The 16,745-nt window shown below is 30.6% G+C and overlaps 1 protein-coding gene across 3 annotated transcripts; it reads right to left on the minus strand.

Annotated features, from left to right (window-relative positions):
- Nucleotides 1-1,353: 1,353 nt before the first annotated feature.
- On the minus strand, nt 1,354-4,953 carry LOC131008871 (protein NUCLEAR FUSION DEFECTIVE 4-like). 3 transcript variants are annotated; one of them, XR_009096359.1, is made up of 3 exons: nt 4,315-4,953; nt 1,788-3,136; nt 1,354-1,695 (listed from the first exon to the last, which is right to left on the minus strand). XR_009096359.1 is itself a non-coding variant. In XM_057935968.1 (2 exons), the coding sequence occupies exons 1-2, from the start codon at nt 4,780-4,782 to the stop codon at nt 1,922-1,924; spliced, it is 1,683 nt and encodes a 560-aa protein (XP_057791951.1). In that variant the 5' UTR covers nt 4,783-4,942; the 3' UTR covers nt 1,354-1,921. The 3 variants fall into 3 exon arrangements, 1 of the variants encoding a protein (XP_057791951.1); XR_009096360.1 differs by having other exon boundaries at nt 1,784-3,136; nt 4,315-4,948; XM_057935968.1 differs by having other exon boundaries at nt 1,354-3,136; nt 4,315-4,942.
- Nucleotides 4,954-16,745: the final 11,792 nt, after the last annotated feature.

Consider the following 16,745-nt stretch of genomic DNA (forward strand, 5'->3'; position numbering starts at 1 on the left):
ATAGGCCTAATCTCATGTGGTTCATTTCTTGACATGCGGCCCACTTCTTCTGAACAGAATCGGATAATTTATGCAAGGCCTACTTTACAGCATGGTACTAATTATATTCTAAATTCATTAATAAATAGTAATGGTAGAAATTAGAAAATGAGCCATGCCTCTACAATTTTTTCAGTTTTTTTGTTTTATAAAAAAGGCTATGCCAATAGAAAAAGGAAATTGCATCCGGAGAATTTTGTGAAAATGAAACACGGAAAACTTTGATTTTGATCCCAGTATCCCACTATCTTATTTGATTATTTGTCCCTCCCTATTATTGTATATTGATAAAAATCAAGATCATCAATTTAATTAAAAACATGTATTCATATTGTATGTATGTCAATGTGCATTTATTTTATTTGCATTTATGTCGTGTTCATAAATCAGATATAAATATAACTACATGGACCGAAAAAAAGTGTAGAAACTTAATTTAAATGAAAATACAAGAATCCTTGCTGACTTATAAAATGTATGGATACTAGATAGAGAACTTGGACATGCTTTTTTAGGAACTAATCAAATTTGTTGAATAATTGGAGGTGGATCACTAAAAGAACCAACTTTACTTTCTAAAAAAGATGTGAACATATTTCCTTTATTAGTTTAGCTCAAGATTGATTTTGAAGACTGCTTTCAATAATTTGAAACAGAAAATTGACGAATAATCTAATCCAATAAGTAGGGTAAATTGACCACATTAATTGAGTGCTCAAATTCTTATATTTTTTTGTATCCATACTTCAACTAATAATTTATACTCCATCCATCCCGTATATTAGGCTTGTTTTCCTTTTCAAATGTCCCATTTATGTAGGTTTATTTTTATAAAAAATAATAATATTTTTACTTATTTACAATTATATCTCTATATAATTCGTTAGTTTACTTCAACTTTAATTTATCATTAAATAAAAAATGAGCACATTAAGAAATTTACTTATTTATTTTCATTTTCAATTACTTAGTAAGTGAATTCTTAGTAAGTGCATTCTTGAAATTTTCGCCTACTAAATAGTTTGTGAATGATAGGTATTCCTCTTCATAGTGCACGTGTGTATTTATGATTATAAACAGTTCAAACTAATGGCAAAATAACTATGAATCTTTTTAGAAGAATAAATTATAACATCATCAAGATTGCTGACTGAGAAAAAAGAGCCAACCCCATAGAAGAATTTTGGGCGAATGAGTAAGCTCCTTAACAAAAACATTCTCACTTTAAGCCCAAAATAATTTATAAATCTGGAAAACATTTTACTTTTCTTGCTAAAAATATGTCCCGGTGACCTAAATATTGGGACATCTTGATTAAAAACCAAGCGTGATATATGTTTTTATTCATCTTGAAATGTATATTGCAATTCTCATCAAAGTAAAGAAACAAGATCAAATAGTCTCTACATGGCAAAAAAACAGAAATAAATAACGTTACAAAGATTTCATCATACCCCAAGAATTATGAACTTCCCCTTCACCTGCACTTCTCAGATGCATACGACTCTACATGGGAAAGATGAAATCTACGCACAATGAAGCACAAAAATTACCGAATGATTGAAGCTGAATCAGTTCATCCATCCGAGAGCGTTCTTGCACAGGCGTAAGGTACTAGAAACGTGCAAGATAGTCTTCAAGCAGGGTGGTTACATCCTGAAAATACCAAACAGTCTTAAATGTGAACGATCTATTAAGCACAAAAAAAGGGAAAGAAAAAGGAAACGATCTATCAAGGCCAAACCTACATATCAAGAACGTCGTTAAAGTTTCGTAGAAATCTGCTGTCACGCGATCTTGCCTCTGCAAGACATATACATTTCCTAATATTTTCACGAAAACTCATACAGCACATCACTATTCTGTACGTGTGGGAACAAAACTAGCCATCATAATCAATACGCTTGCTCTCTCGTAGAGAATGAAAAAGCCTCCGGAGCACAACATGTTTGTAGAATTTTCTCGTCCAGAAAAACAACACCAAGGCAACAAGAGAGCCGGAGAGTGCAACAGCTGCCATAATAAGAAATGAGAGCCTGAAGCATTGAATTCCAATGCATGTGTTTCCATCACCGGCTACTTCCTTGTCGTAGAGATATCCCACCACCCAGATAGAGAGAATATAAGACCCGATCGGACCTGCACTCGTGATGGTGTTAAATATCGTTCCCAGATGCTGGTTCCCAAATAGTTCAGAAGTAATAGTCGGCATCAAAGACCATTGTGATCCGTAACAAACACCCACCAAAACAGAACCGGCATAGAGAGCACCGGGGAAACCAAAAGCAATCATAGCATAGCCAATGCTCATGGTTGCTAGAGTGATTATCATAAACAACGGCCTTGGACAACGCTTTGCACGTAAGAAATAATCAGAAATATAACCGGCTCCAAAACGACCCAGGAAATTCCAGATGCTCCATAGGGAAACCAAAGTATTAATCTCTAAGCTCGTGTAACTAAGAGATTGGCCTATTTGGCTCATGTTATTCACCAAGGCCAGTCCTGATCCCATTGAACAAGCAGTTGTGAAGAACAAAAGCCAGAAACTGATCGTTCGCATTGCTGCGATAAGATTCGCATCTTCTCTCAACTGCAACATGCTGTTACTTGTCTCCCTTACTTGATCTGCACTGCTTGGGAGCTCATGATATTCATCTTGGTCTTGCATGGTATCTGTGTCATCATCATCTATTGGGTCTTTATCATCAAAAATTTCATTTTGCTCAAGCAAGGACTTTACCATCCGATATGACTTATACCTCTGGGCTCGAATTGCAATAAAAATAGGGGATAACAGCAACATGATGAGCAGAGAAAATGTTAAGGCACGGATGGATACGGTTAATCTGAGAATATTCTGGACGATTATCACAGTTGTAAGATAGGCAGCTAAGATAAGAGCAAAAGATGAGAAGGCATTCAAGTGCTTTATCTCATCTTCTTCACTCGTTCTAAAGATTCTAACGAACCCCATAAGTAGAACCGTATTGATTGGAGGCAGCAATGCCAGGAGCAAGATATATGCACTAGGCTTATCCTTGAAAATCATCTGATACACTAAAATTAAAATGGCTCCACTGAGACCAAGAAAGCCCTAATAAAATTCAAAGATTTTAATGGATTAGAATCCAAGAGAGGGACAATGAATGCAGTAATTAGAAAAAATAACAAGTAAGCAGTTCAACAAATCCAGAAATATGGAGCTCTATAGACAAATGATTTGAAAATTCATGCTAATATATCAATATATATATAGAGAATCCCACAAACGAATTTCCAGTCATTCCATATGAAGTGCTTAAAAGTAATAAATGAAGGCAACAAGATATTTGGTCTTAGCTATGTAATCAAACTACAAAAGGTCTTCATTGCACATGACATCAAATTGAATTTTACCATGTTAGATTACTCTTTTTCTTAGTAATAACAATAACAGCTCAAACCGCCACAAGTTCGTTACGACTTGGTGCAATAACATCTAAATGCAGTGAGTGCGTATTTTCCTATATGAAAATTTCCACAAGAAGAATATCAATCTCCATCAATAAATTTTACCATCTAGTTTCTAACAACCATTCAAAACTCAGGATTTCATACTTAAGAGCTAACTTGTAACCACAAACAAGAGATGGAGTTGCCAATTGCCATCATACTGTATCACACATTGAAATGTCTTATTCTACCTTATCCTACATAACCTTCTCCATAGAAAGACATAGCAGTGTTTGCTCCAACTTTGACTTACTACTCAAATGCTCCGAAACAAAACACTACTAAAACTAGAATGCTCATTAAATACATTCATTCAGCTAGAGTTGGCATTTCAAGAGTAAATGGCCCAAATCAGAAACATGACAAGAACCTAACAAGCTATAAATTGGGAGTCCTGCTTGTGTAGACGATTACCAAACAGGTCGAGTTTAAGGTCCGGACTATAATTTAAGAGTAACCCTATATTATCAATTTGATTAAATGATTTTTTTTGTGATTGCATTTAGGATATTTTCCAGTTGAAAATGTTGAATCCATATGCTTTCAGGTTGAATTGTTGAAACAAGCATATAACATCACAGAATTCATTTAATTTCATCAATGATGAGCAAAACCTACAATACAGAACCACCACAATCTCGAAAAACAAGTTCAACATCAAAATTGCCTAAAAAATAAATAAATAAATAAAATCAATATTAACATTAACATTAACATTAACATCAAATAGCATATATCAATTAAAAAAAAGCAGAACCTAATTTAAATTTACCAACCTACCTTCATGATCCCAACAATGGTGCCGCTATAGCTAGGAAAATTATGCACCCCGGTGACCACATTCGCCGTGTTGAAGAAAGTCATCGCGTGCGCCGCCACCATCATATACAAACACATCACCGCCGGCGGCGGCCGCGGCAGCGCCCCCGTGACCGCAAGCCACATCATGAAGTAGCCGACGAAGCACTGCAGCGCCCCCGCCAGGAGCACAACCCAGGGTCCGCAGCGGCCGGCAGCGGCGGAGTAGAGGAGCCCCGACAGGAGTCCCACGTTGGCCCCGACGTCCTTGAACCAGGAAATCGTGTCGAGCGTGGATTGGTCGTAGTTCTGGGTGGATTTGAGGGCTTGGGAGTAGATGCTGAAGGTGTAGAGCGAGCCGGCGGTGCACTGGATCCATATGCTGGCCGCCGCCGCCACCCATTTGTTCTTGATCAGAGTTTTTCGGCTCGGATTGTAGTCCGGTTCCATTGTTTTCGAAATTGGTGGATTATACAGATTAATTTGGGGGTAATTTTGACCGTGTTCGGAATTTTGGTGACGAAGTGTGGAAGAACTATAATTCACCTCAATTAGTGTAACAGTAGTTTTGTTTTCTTTTTTCTCTTCTGAAATTTAACGACAGTGACGCTATAAAATTACAAACCGCCAAAGGGAAAATATAGTATGGTTTTATTGGAGCCTAAATACATGAATTTTCAGCTTATTTTAGTTTGAGGTATCCACTTGTAAATACTATTTATTTTTTCTTATTTTTTTAATTTTATATTCTAATTTTAAAATTTACCTATAAATATTTTGACTTTGTATTCTTTTTGATTTAATATGGTAGCTGAATTGACATCTCAAATCTTACTAGTATTACATATTCTATATCTCACATTAAGAACAAACTTATCTGCTTCATTATGCACTTCAAATTTTCCTCTTATTTCGACTGCCATGTTAGCAATAAGTTTGAGGGTAAAAATTCGTAGAGCGTAAAATTAGAAAGAATACAAAGTTCAAGTATTTATAGACATATTTTTAAAATTAGAGTGCAAAATCCAAAAATTTAAAAAGTTTCGAGTTATAGACTAGTATCCCTTTAGTTTTTTTCCTATGAACTTTGAATGTTGTCGAAAAATACACGAATTTTGATTTATTCCGTTTTTCCACGAATTTTGAGAATTATCAAAAAAATTACATAAACTTAAACATTATTATAATTTTTTCAAAATTTAAATTTCAGTCAAAACTAAATCTAAAATGACATCAACGTGACACGACTCTAATTAAAACGATGTCGTTTTGGTTACAAAACATATTTAAAAAAAAATCATCTAACGTCGTTTTTAAATTTTTTTATAAAAGTACATGGATTTTTTAAAAATATATATTTTGTCACTGTTAGAGTAGAATACTCTATTCTTTGGTTGTCATTTATATAGTTTTGGTCGTTGATACCAACCGAGATACCAGAGGTGATACCGCAATGCAGACGAATTTTACTTAGAGATTCTCTTGCAGATAAGATCATATCTTGAGGATCTTTGTTTCCTATTTTGAGTGATTTTCGAAGAGATCTTTGTGTATCTATTGGAATGACTTGCAAGCTATCAAGTATGAGTCCTTATTCAAGAAGGAAACTTAGGGTTTCTTCTCTAAATAAGGCTGATCTCCTCCAGCAACTAGGGTTGGCGATTTGAGCATTTATTCAAGCAGTTGGGGTGTGCAACAAGGTTTTTGAGCGTGATAACATTATTCTATGATCGAATGTTCTGGTATTTAGCTCTTTGCTTTTACGTTTGTTGAGTGCAAAAGTATTGTTTTTGTTTATCTCCTTTGAGAGTTGAATTTCGAGTTGCAAGAGAGTAAGTGTGTTCGTCGGGGTTCACGCTTAGAAGGTTAGTGTTATCTAGCTTTCGACTTTTCTCTAGTGTTGAGGTTTTGGGAAATTATAGAGGCATAGAAAGATTGAGTCTTGTGTAAGTCCTGCTGTAATTTAATCTCTCATAGTGAATCGTTTTTCCTTGGGCGAGGCCCCCCAGACGTAGTAGGTGTTGGATTACCAATTTCGTGTGTTCGCGTTTATTTCTATATCTGCTATCTGTTATGTTTCAGTATCACGCTTGGTACCATCTTGGGTAGCTGCGAGTTTTATATGTGTATTTGGATAGGTAGAGGTCTTTCAGTCACCAAAACAACATCGTTTTAGATTCAAATTTTAACTGAAATTTGAATTGTGGAAAAATTATAATACGGAGTAATATTTAAGTTTGTGTATTTTTAAATATTTTTCAAAGTTTGTGAAAAATAAAATAAGTTAAAATTTGTATATTTTCTTAACAACTTTCAAAAATTCGTGAAAAAGTTCAAGATGAGCCCAAAATTCATGCAAGCCTGTCTCACAACCTCACTTGTTTTCCAAATAAAATCTAGTAATTCTATCAATCTATCAAGTCATTCGAAACAATAAGAGCAATCATTATGGAAATTGGAAAGTTAGACTTCCGCACGATTCACTAAACATGTTACTTGCAAATTGGGCTAATTTACTACTAATAGTTGAAATTGCACTGCAATAAACATGTTAGTCATTTAGGGCTCGTTTGATTTTCAGTAAAAGATTATATAGGATAATTGGTAACTAGGATATTTAGAGTGGATAATAATATATTATTAATACTGAGTTGGTGTTTGCTAGCATGGTTAAATACAAAATATTTTGATTTAAGTTAATCTTAGGGGAGATGTGATATTATTAATCCTAAGAAATCTCGATTAATAATATACTGGGTCGTAGGATTAAATCGGATCATTCGTATTATTACTAAATAATATCAAACACTAAACTAATTTATAGTAAATTAATTAATACAGTGTATTAACCAATATCAAGTTATGCTTTAAATTCGACGGCAGTCGGCAGGTGTCTTTGGTTGGAGACTTGGTAAACGTAGTCGAAGTGAAGAAGCAAAGTTTGATTTTTAGATATTCGATTTCTTGTTTGTTTCGATTCCTTTCTGCAAAGTGGAAAAACACCTTGACGTTGACTCCTTCCCGAGTGATTACCCGACAAAAGCAGCATGTGGACAGAATTTTGGTCTATAATTAGAGCAATCATTAATATAAAATCACAAAAAAAAAATTTATGAGAATTACAATTGATGCTTTTTATCGGATAAAATCTTTTGTCCCATAATTTAGTGTGTGTCATCGTATCCCACTTTTAAAACTTTAGTTTATAATAATTTGTTATAAAAATAAAAATTATTATTAATATAATACTAATATTTATCACTGAAAATTGAAATTTCAAAAAATTATAGTATTATATACTAACTTTGAATTAATTAACCAAAATAATTCATTATTAATTCAAATAATATAAAAAATATTATAAACCCTAATTGGATGGGTGAACCGTACCGTTGTTAATTATCTTTTTATTATATTAAAACATAATAAATTAACATTGAAGAAAATTTAATTATAAATTACTAAAAATTAAGAGTGGAGCATGGTGAATTGGTGATACACACTAAATTATGGGACAAATGATCTCGCTTGATTTTTTATGCATATAAAATAAATGTATATCCATATGCATGTACAATATAACTTACAAAAGTGTAGATTGACAATCACATTTTTTTCTGCACTGAATCAAACACCACATATATCAGAGTTGCGAGAGTGTTTAAGGAGTAATAAAATTCCTACATTATTACCGCGTTAAAAAAAAAAAAAAAATCCCTACATTTTTTTGTGTGTGTTTAAACGTGAAGGATATAAAATATTGTTCAAATGGATAGTACACGAGCTTATGTAAGACAAGACGATCATTGTTATGAATATATCGAGTTTGGATAAAATTTTATAAATTATCCTAAAACTATATATTTTCGTATGAAAAAAGAATGAGGATTTGTATTTTGTGATGGAGTCGGCAATCTAAGATTTGTGTATGAATTATTTTGTGTTTTGATTCAATCTTTTTTCTTGCTCAATTTCAGGTCAACTATGCATAATTTTATTCGACAATTTGGCCATCATAATCAATGTATGCATGTGGCTAACAATAATAAGAAAATCACCTCATTAATGCTACAAACCTCTTTACGTTTTTCTTTCGCTTTCGTAATCATAAATCGGAGCTTGCCTTGAAAAGTGAAAACATTAGATCAAACATTATAAGTTAAATAATTCCTTCGGCCAGAACTTTTTTATTAAAAAGGTTATGATATTTTCTTCGTGTTACAAATTTAAGATAACATAATCAAAGTCAGTCAGAAGAAGAAAAATATATACATATATCATTTTAAAAATACGCTCAAGAAAAATGGGCAAAAGCTGAAAACATCAACATAACAACACTTTTCAAGGGCCTAGGCCCAATTCTTTCTCACGTGGTTTATTCATATTTATTTGCGCTGAATATTCAAATACAGAGCTAATTGACAATTAATGCGATAAATTTCATTTATTTTAGGGTTGTTGACGTATAAATAAATTAATTTTGGATTAGTTTTGGTTTTTAACATACATTTTAAAAAGTATAAAAAAGTACACCAACTTATTGATCATAGTAATTTTCACGAATTCTATTTTAGACCAAACTAAAGCTTACTTAGCATGCCAGAATGTTGATGTGGACAAATCACATTGTGTAATTTTAACAAGAATTCGACTTACCGGATTATATTAAATTGTGAGACAATTAATTTGGTTAATCTCGAATTAAATTTATGAAAGTAAATAAATTTCATGCTAAAATTACTACAACCAATAAATTGGTATATTTTTTGACATTTTTTAAAGTTCATGTTAAGAATTGGAATTGGTCTAATATTAATGTATGTATGTGCCAATAACCCTTTATTTTACAATTTTAATACTCCCCCCGTCCATTACTAATGTTGGGACGTCCACCATGTGATAGCAACTTTCTAAAAATAAAAATACATTAATTTTTGTGGACATCATAAAATAATAAAAATGGACTATTTTTATGGACGGAATAGTATATTTTAGCAAAAAAATTGATCATTTAAAATGTTGTTAATAATAGTCCAACTCACTTAAAATAATTCTTAAATATTTTTCACCAACTTACTTTATACACAATTGCACTTTTATACGTCGTGCTAATGGGACAGAAAGAGTGTAACGATGTTAGTAAAATTATGTATGGACTTCTTCAGAATATTTTTTTTCTTCTTAAATTTCTCATTTTAAAACACAACCAATACCTAGAAACGTACTCAAATTTAGTACAAAATTAAAATTTCAAAAAATGAAAACCAACAAATAAAATTTGATAATCTAACAACAAAGTGCTCGAACAAAAAGCAAAATTAATATAGTTGAAAACAATCAAAAAGTTATTTTGTCTGTACTTTAGTAACAATTTTTTTTACACAAAATCTCTTGTACACCCAGGTGTACGGTACACTCGGATCGTACACGACTCGAATTCTGATTCGGATCTAACCCAACTAAATTATCCTACCCGAATGTCAAGTATTAGTGTCATTTCGATATAATGTTAGTGTCAATTTACATATAGTGTTAGTGTCAATTTACATGTAGTGTTAGTGTTATTTCAATATAGTGTTAGTGTCATTTTCGAAATAGTATCATTTGTAAAACAAAATAGTGTTAGTGTTATTTTCGAAATAGTGTCATTAATTTGTAAAATAAAATAGTGTTAGTGTCATTCTAAAATCGTGTCGAAATAGGTCAGGATAGTCCAACTGAATCAGCATTCGGATCGGGTACAATCCGAATGTACAGTACACCCGGGTACAGGAGACCACCTCTTTTTTTTTGCATGAACTATTAAAAGTCTATTTTGTGCCTTGATTTTTTTTTTTCTTTCTTTTTTTCTTTTTTGGGGAGATACATCGTACAAGTAAGTAATTACACGTAACTAATGCATAGACTAAATTAGATTGGAGGTCAAGTCTCACACGACTGTCACATATATAGACTGAATTCAATGGTTGAAACGATGTATATGAGATTAGTTTTGCTTGTAAGAGTATTAGTATAATATTTTTATATAAAATCTTGATTAAGTTGGAGGTGTAATACATATCATAATATTGATGAGCAACGAGCTTATCAGATAAGTGATAAGAAGAAGACGTGTAGGTTTCATCTTAAATTCTCCGAATTGGTCCACCAAGAGAAGTGGCCATGTCTTATTAAACAGATCCGTTTATCAAATTTGTTGTGTACGTATTTAAAATACTTCCTGTCTTTTTTGTGCTCATATTTTCTGACCAGCAAACTAAAAATAGCGATCGGTTTGTAACACATATGGAAATTATTATTCTTTGGGAAGCAAATGAAAATCTGCATCAAGTTGAAGCTAATAGTTAATTTTGAAATATTCTTTTTTCTTTATTGATGAAAAATCTTAGGCCTTCTCCAACAATTCACTTTCTTAAAGAGGGAATTTTATACCATCTCATGGTAAAATGTATAGTAATTAAAATTAATTATACAAATTAAACCAAATAAATAATATACATACTTGTAACTGCCACCGTCGGTGCCGTTATGCCATTATTCAGCCTCTGCCCCTTCTTGATTAGTCAATCAGATTCGAGCCATTGTTGTCGTCTCTAAACCACCGCAGACAACCACCTAGCCGCTGCCATCGTCATTGCCCTCCTTCCACCTTCGGTGTAACTACCCAACGGACTCGGCAACCGCCACCATCTTCACTGCCCTCCTTCCACCTTGAGCGATTCAACGCAAGTTTAGTTGCCAGCTAGATGAGTAAATTCTTTTTGTAAGTGAAAAAGAAAGGATGAGAGAAGAGTAAAAGTGAAATTGAGGAAGGAAATTTCGTGAAAAGAGTTAGAGAAAAATAGAAGTGAAAGGGTTTTTCTGCATAAATTCAATGGGTGGAGGAAATTTCTTAGTCCAATGTCAGCTAGAGGATTAATTTTGCCAACTCAATTTTAATTTTGACATATCAGCATTAATTTCATCAAACACAAAAACTGGGTAAAAAATTAAATAATTTTAAAGTTCATGTATTTATGACTAGGTTTTAATGTTCATGTTAAATACCAAAAAATGAGTAAGGTTAATGTATTTATACACCAATTACCCTTAATAAAAATGATTGAGTGTATTGTGAGTGAGGAAAGTGTATCATTTAAAAATTAATGTTAATAATGATAATTAATTGTATTGTGAATGAAAAAAAAAGTTCTTCATGTGGTAGAAATGGTAAATAAGTAGATGTATTAAAGATAATAAATTGTAGGATATTGTTTAAAAATAAAAATAAAATAATTTTTGTGGACGTCAAAAAATGACAAAAATAAACTATTTTTAATAGATGGAGTGAGTATTTTTTGAAAAAGTCATACTTTGTAGTAAACGTGTATTAACTATATATACATACTATATTTATGAGTATTTGTATTACTCCCTTCGTCCCACCTATCTTGAGAAAGTTTTTATTTTGGCATCCCACCTATTTTGAGATATTTTCTTATTTGGGAAAAATTTTATTCTTTATTCACATTTTCATTTTTTCATTTACACATAAAACATGATTTTCTTAATTTTCGTGCTAAAAAAAGGTCTCAAGATAAATGAGACGAAGAGAGTAATATTTATGATTATATTTAAATAAACAGTGTGCACTGCATGCCCAGGGCATGAGTCGGGGGCACTGTTCAATTGCTTAAATTGCCGTGACGTGAAGCTTGTGGTTGGGGACAGAGACGGATCTAGAGGCTGGGCAGCCCGGTCGCCCGGTCAATTTTTTTTATTACCTATATATATGTATATATTTTGATGAAATCTCGGCGGTCACCGGGTCTGTTTTCTTTACTAAAAATTCATTAAAAACATCCGATGAAATCTCCTCCGGTCCTAATCTTACATATATAATAGCAAAATAAATCTTATCATACGTGGCATCGTATAATCATTTCATTCTAATTTTCCTCAATTCTCATTCATTCTTAACTTTTTATATAATTCTAATCAATTTTTACATTATAACTAAATAAATCATATCCTACGTGGCATCGTATAATCACTTGATTCTAATTTTCCTCAATTCTCATTCATTCTTATTTATTTATACATTTCTAATCAATTTTTACATTTAAAAATTATTAAATAATCATATAAATTTATAGATAAATTCTATACTATTAAATAATCGTATAAAACTATTAGATAAAGTATGTACTATTAAATAATCTTATAAAACTATTAGATAAATCTAACATATCCATTTAATTATAAATCCTTAGCGTGGCATCGTATAATCACTTGATTCTAATTTTTCCCAATTCTCATTCATTCTTATTTATTTATACATTCCTAATCAATTTTTACATTTAAAAATTATTAAATAATCATATAAATTTATAGATAAATTCTATACTATTAAATAATCGTATAAAACTATTAGATAAAGTCTGTACTATTAAATAATCTTATAAAACTATTAGATAAATCCAACATATCCATTTAATTATAAATCATACATATCCATTTGATTATCAGAACCATTATATAACTACATTAGTACGTGTCATCGTATAATCACTTAATGGCTAATGCTAATTTTCCTCAATTATCATTCATTCTTATTTATTTACACATTTCTAATCAATTTTTACATTTAAAAACTATGAAATAATCATATAAATTTATAGATAAATTCTATACTATTAAATAATCGTATAAAACTATTAGATAAAGTCTGTACTATTAAATAATCGTATAAATTTATAGATAAATTCTATACTATTAAATAATCGTATAAAACTATTAGATAAAGTCTGTACTATTAAATAATCGTATAAAACTATTAGATAAATCCAACACATTCATTTAATTATAAATCCTACATATCCATTTGATTATCGGAACCATTATATAACTCACGGCCTTCTATTTTTCCAGCTAAATTAAAACACATTAACACTTCGAGGGTCCATTCGTCTGTTTTCAAACGCCCGAAATCCCTCTTAACCTCATACCAACATTTTTTATATATATAAACTTAATGACCAACAAGAACTCATCATGCCTCACAATTCATCTTTTCTTCACCCAAAAAACTTAACTTAATAAAATGATGACACCCAGAATAGGAATCCTTATACCCAGTTAATTGAGATTGTTCCAAATGTGACTAAAACTTAAATAAAGTATACCAATAAATTAATCCACAAAAAACAATCAATTCAAATGTCAATTCATTTTTAAAAAAAGATATTCTTCAACTAAATGTTATAAATAAATAAAATACATGCCTATGCCCAATATATATATATCTTATCCTACGTGGCACCGTATAATCACTCTATTTTAATTTTCCTCAATTTTCATTCATTCTTATTTTTTTATAAATTTTTAATCATTTTTCATATCTAAAAAAAGATTTATATTTGTATTTTATTTTGTTATATAATATTAGTTTAACTTTATCACACCATACTCACAAATTAATATGTATATATATAATATGTTTCACAACCAGAATCTGGCCGGACACCGACGGATTTCACCCGTCGTTGAAACGCTTGTCGGTAAATGATTTACTGACGAATTTTTTCTGTCCGATCCACCGACGGAAATGTAGGTGGCACGGTTACCGTCCGTAAATTAATTATTACTTTTAATTATTAATTTTTTAAAAAATATATATATATATATTTATCAACCTATCTTCGTATCCTACAAGTATTTCGTATTTCTAATGTATTTTGAACTTAATTGTATACGATTTGACCAACTTCCCAGTGGGTCACCCATCTTACTAGTGCTCTGAGTCAAGCACGCTTAACCTTGAAGTTTTTTTCGAGTGATCGCCAGTAGAGAACACACGTATTATTGATATAACTAGCACCTATTAATTTTTTTTTGAGACATTAATTTATTTAAACTCTATTTCAATATACAATATCATTTATTCATAACCTTAGAATATGTCGAGATGATATCTAAGACTTGTGGTGCCGGCGAAAGAATGACGGTAAATATATGATCAAATTTAAGATAATAAAAAAAATTAATATTATCGTTTATTAAAAAGAGAAAATATTATTGCTAAAAATAACTATCAATTTTAAAATATTTTCAATAATTTAAAAATAATAATAATATAGAAAATTAATTAAAAATAATTTAAAATAAAAAAATAAATAAAAAATAAAATAATAAAAAAATAATTTACCGACGGACTTTATACGTCGGTACTAATTTTAAAAATAATTTAAAATAAAAAAATAAAATACAAATAAAAATATTTATTGAAATTACCGACGGAATATTCCATCGGTAATCCGTCGGTAAAACATAAAAATAATTATTAAATTCGAAATTACCCAATTTTCCGACGGAGTTTAATCCGTCGGTAAAGATTCCGTCGGTATTCCGTCGGTAAAAAATAAAAATAATTATTAAAATCGAAAATACCGAATTTACCGACGGACAATAGCGATTTCGTCGGTATTTTCATCGGAAATAGATGCCGGCTCTGGCGATGTCGCCGGATGACGGTCCGTCGGTGATATCCGTCGGTGTTCGACCAATTTCTTGTAGTGGTTTATATATAAATGTATTCACTTAAATAATTAACTATATATATATGATTGAATATGATTTCAAATTTGACGATGTCGTATAAAGTTTCAAATAAACGAATAAAGCTTAAAATGAACTTTAATTTTTATGCAATTTATAAAAATCAATAATATCAATGACAATTTTATGGTATTATGATTAAAATAAATATAAACGAATAAAGCTTAAAATGAACTTTATTTTTTATGTAATTTATAAAAATCAATAATATCAATGACAATTTTATGGTATTGTAATTAAAATAAATATATAAAATAAAAAAATAACGTTAAAGTGAACGTAACGAGAATGGTTCTCACGAACATTGACAGTTCTCTACATACATATGTATTATTTGAGTTAGTAATCCTTGGAGCTAAAAATAAAGATATTCTGATGTCACTAAATATTTTACTTATTTTGTACCCAAAAGAATCTTAATCGTTTACCATTCGCGATACCTCTTCAATCTAATAATACAAATATATATATCTATATATAATCTTTATTTTTCTTTAGTGGTGTATATTCGATGTTTTGCTAAAATATCGAATAAACAAAACTAAATTAACTGAAATTTATAGTATTATAATCGAATCAAACCAACTGAAATAATAACCTAACAAAATTCGAAAAATCAGAAAATGAAGAAGAAAAGTTGAAAAACAAATATATATTATCAATAGTCATCTTCCATCTCAAGAGCACGCAAATATCCATCTCAATAGCTCATTCATTATTTATATTATTATTATAATATAATTTGATTTTAGGTGTCGTTCAATTAAAAAAATTAAATTGAATCGAACAGAAACCTAAAATTCAATTTATTTCAAAATAAGATCTTATCAAATTTTAAAAATTAAAAAATCAAACTGTATTTTATTATTTAAATTTGAATTAATTTGAGTATTTAAGTTGAGATATTTGTGTACCCCTAAATATATTATTCATTTTCGAGTTTAACAGTACGCAGCAGCGGCATTAGATAGTTTGCATTTTGCAACATATATATGAATAGTAGTCGAGATAAGTGAGGGGTTACCAAGTTCTTAGATTTATAGATAAAAAATAATTTTTGTATTGCTTACAAGTAAAATGGGGTGATGTGATTTAAAATAAAATAGTAGCACTTACTTATTTGTGGAAAAGAAGGAAAATGAAAGGTTCGGCATCGGCTTCGGCCGTTGGTGATAAGCTGCGTGATGGGGGCATGAAAACTTGTTGGCTGCAAGTAGGGATGTCAATCGGACCAGTCCATCAGGTTTTCGGGCTAGTCCTATTGGGTTTCGGGTTAATCGGGTGCGGACTAATCGGGTTGGAGATTTTTTCGGATTGTAAATCTTCAACCCTAACCCTAAACGTTCGGATTTCGGGCTAGCCCATCGGGCTAATCAGGTTAAAGGCGTAAAAATAAAATTATCATTTGTATTTTTATTATTCTTAATGATCTAATGTATAATGTATAAAATATACATAGATATTAAAGATATAAATTATATAGCAAAGCATGAAATGCAAAATATAAGAAATTCAAGATTACATAACATATAAACTAAGTTAATAACAATAAAATTTTCAACTTATTAAAAAATTAAAAATAAAATATTCAACAACAATTTGAAATTAAAGAAACAAATCATCTCAATAATAAATATAAAGTCTAAACATTTGAGTAACACTCTTATTCAACATTGATAATATTTGGTGCTTCAACTTGATTCCCCTATTCACACTAAATTATATTGCAACTAGCAAGCACGAAATTTAAAAAATATAAAATGTTGAAGTAGAAAAAAAATCAAGATTACATAATATATAAAATAAGTTGGTAACAA

The sequence above is a fragment of the Salvia miltiorrhiza genome, chromosome 2 (genome assembly GCF_028751815.1).
Source record: "Salvia miltiorrhiza cultivar Shanhuang (shh) chromosome 2, IMPLAD_Smil_shh, whole genome shotgun sequence".
NCBI lineage: Eukaryota > Viridiplantae > Streptophyta > Magnoliopsida > Lamiales > Lamiaceae > Salvia > Salvia miltiorrhiza.

What these genes read in the sequence shown, in the direction of transcription:
- LOC131008871 (XM_057935968.1), bottom strand. Translation starts at nt 4,782, where the DNA reads ATGGAACCGGACTACAATCCGAGCCGAAAAACTCTGATCAAGAACAAA. An exon ending in CCATTGTTGGGATCATGAAG is followed by an intron (nt 3,137 to 4,314) that starts GTAGGTTGGTAA and finishes GAATTTTATTAG; the next exon opens with GGCTTTCTTGGTCTCAGTGG.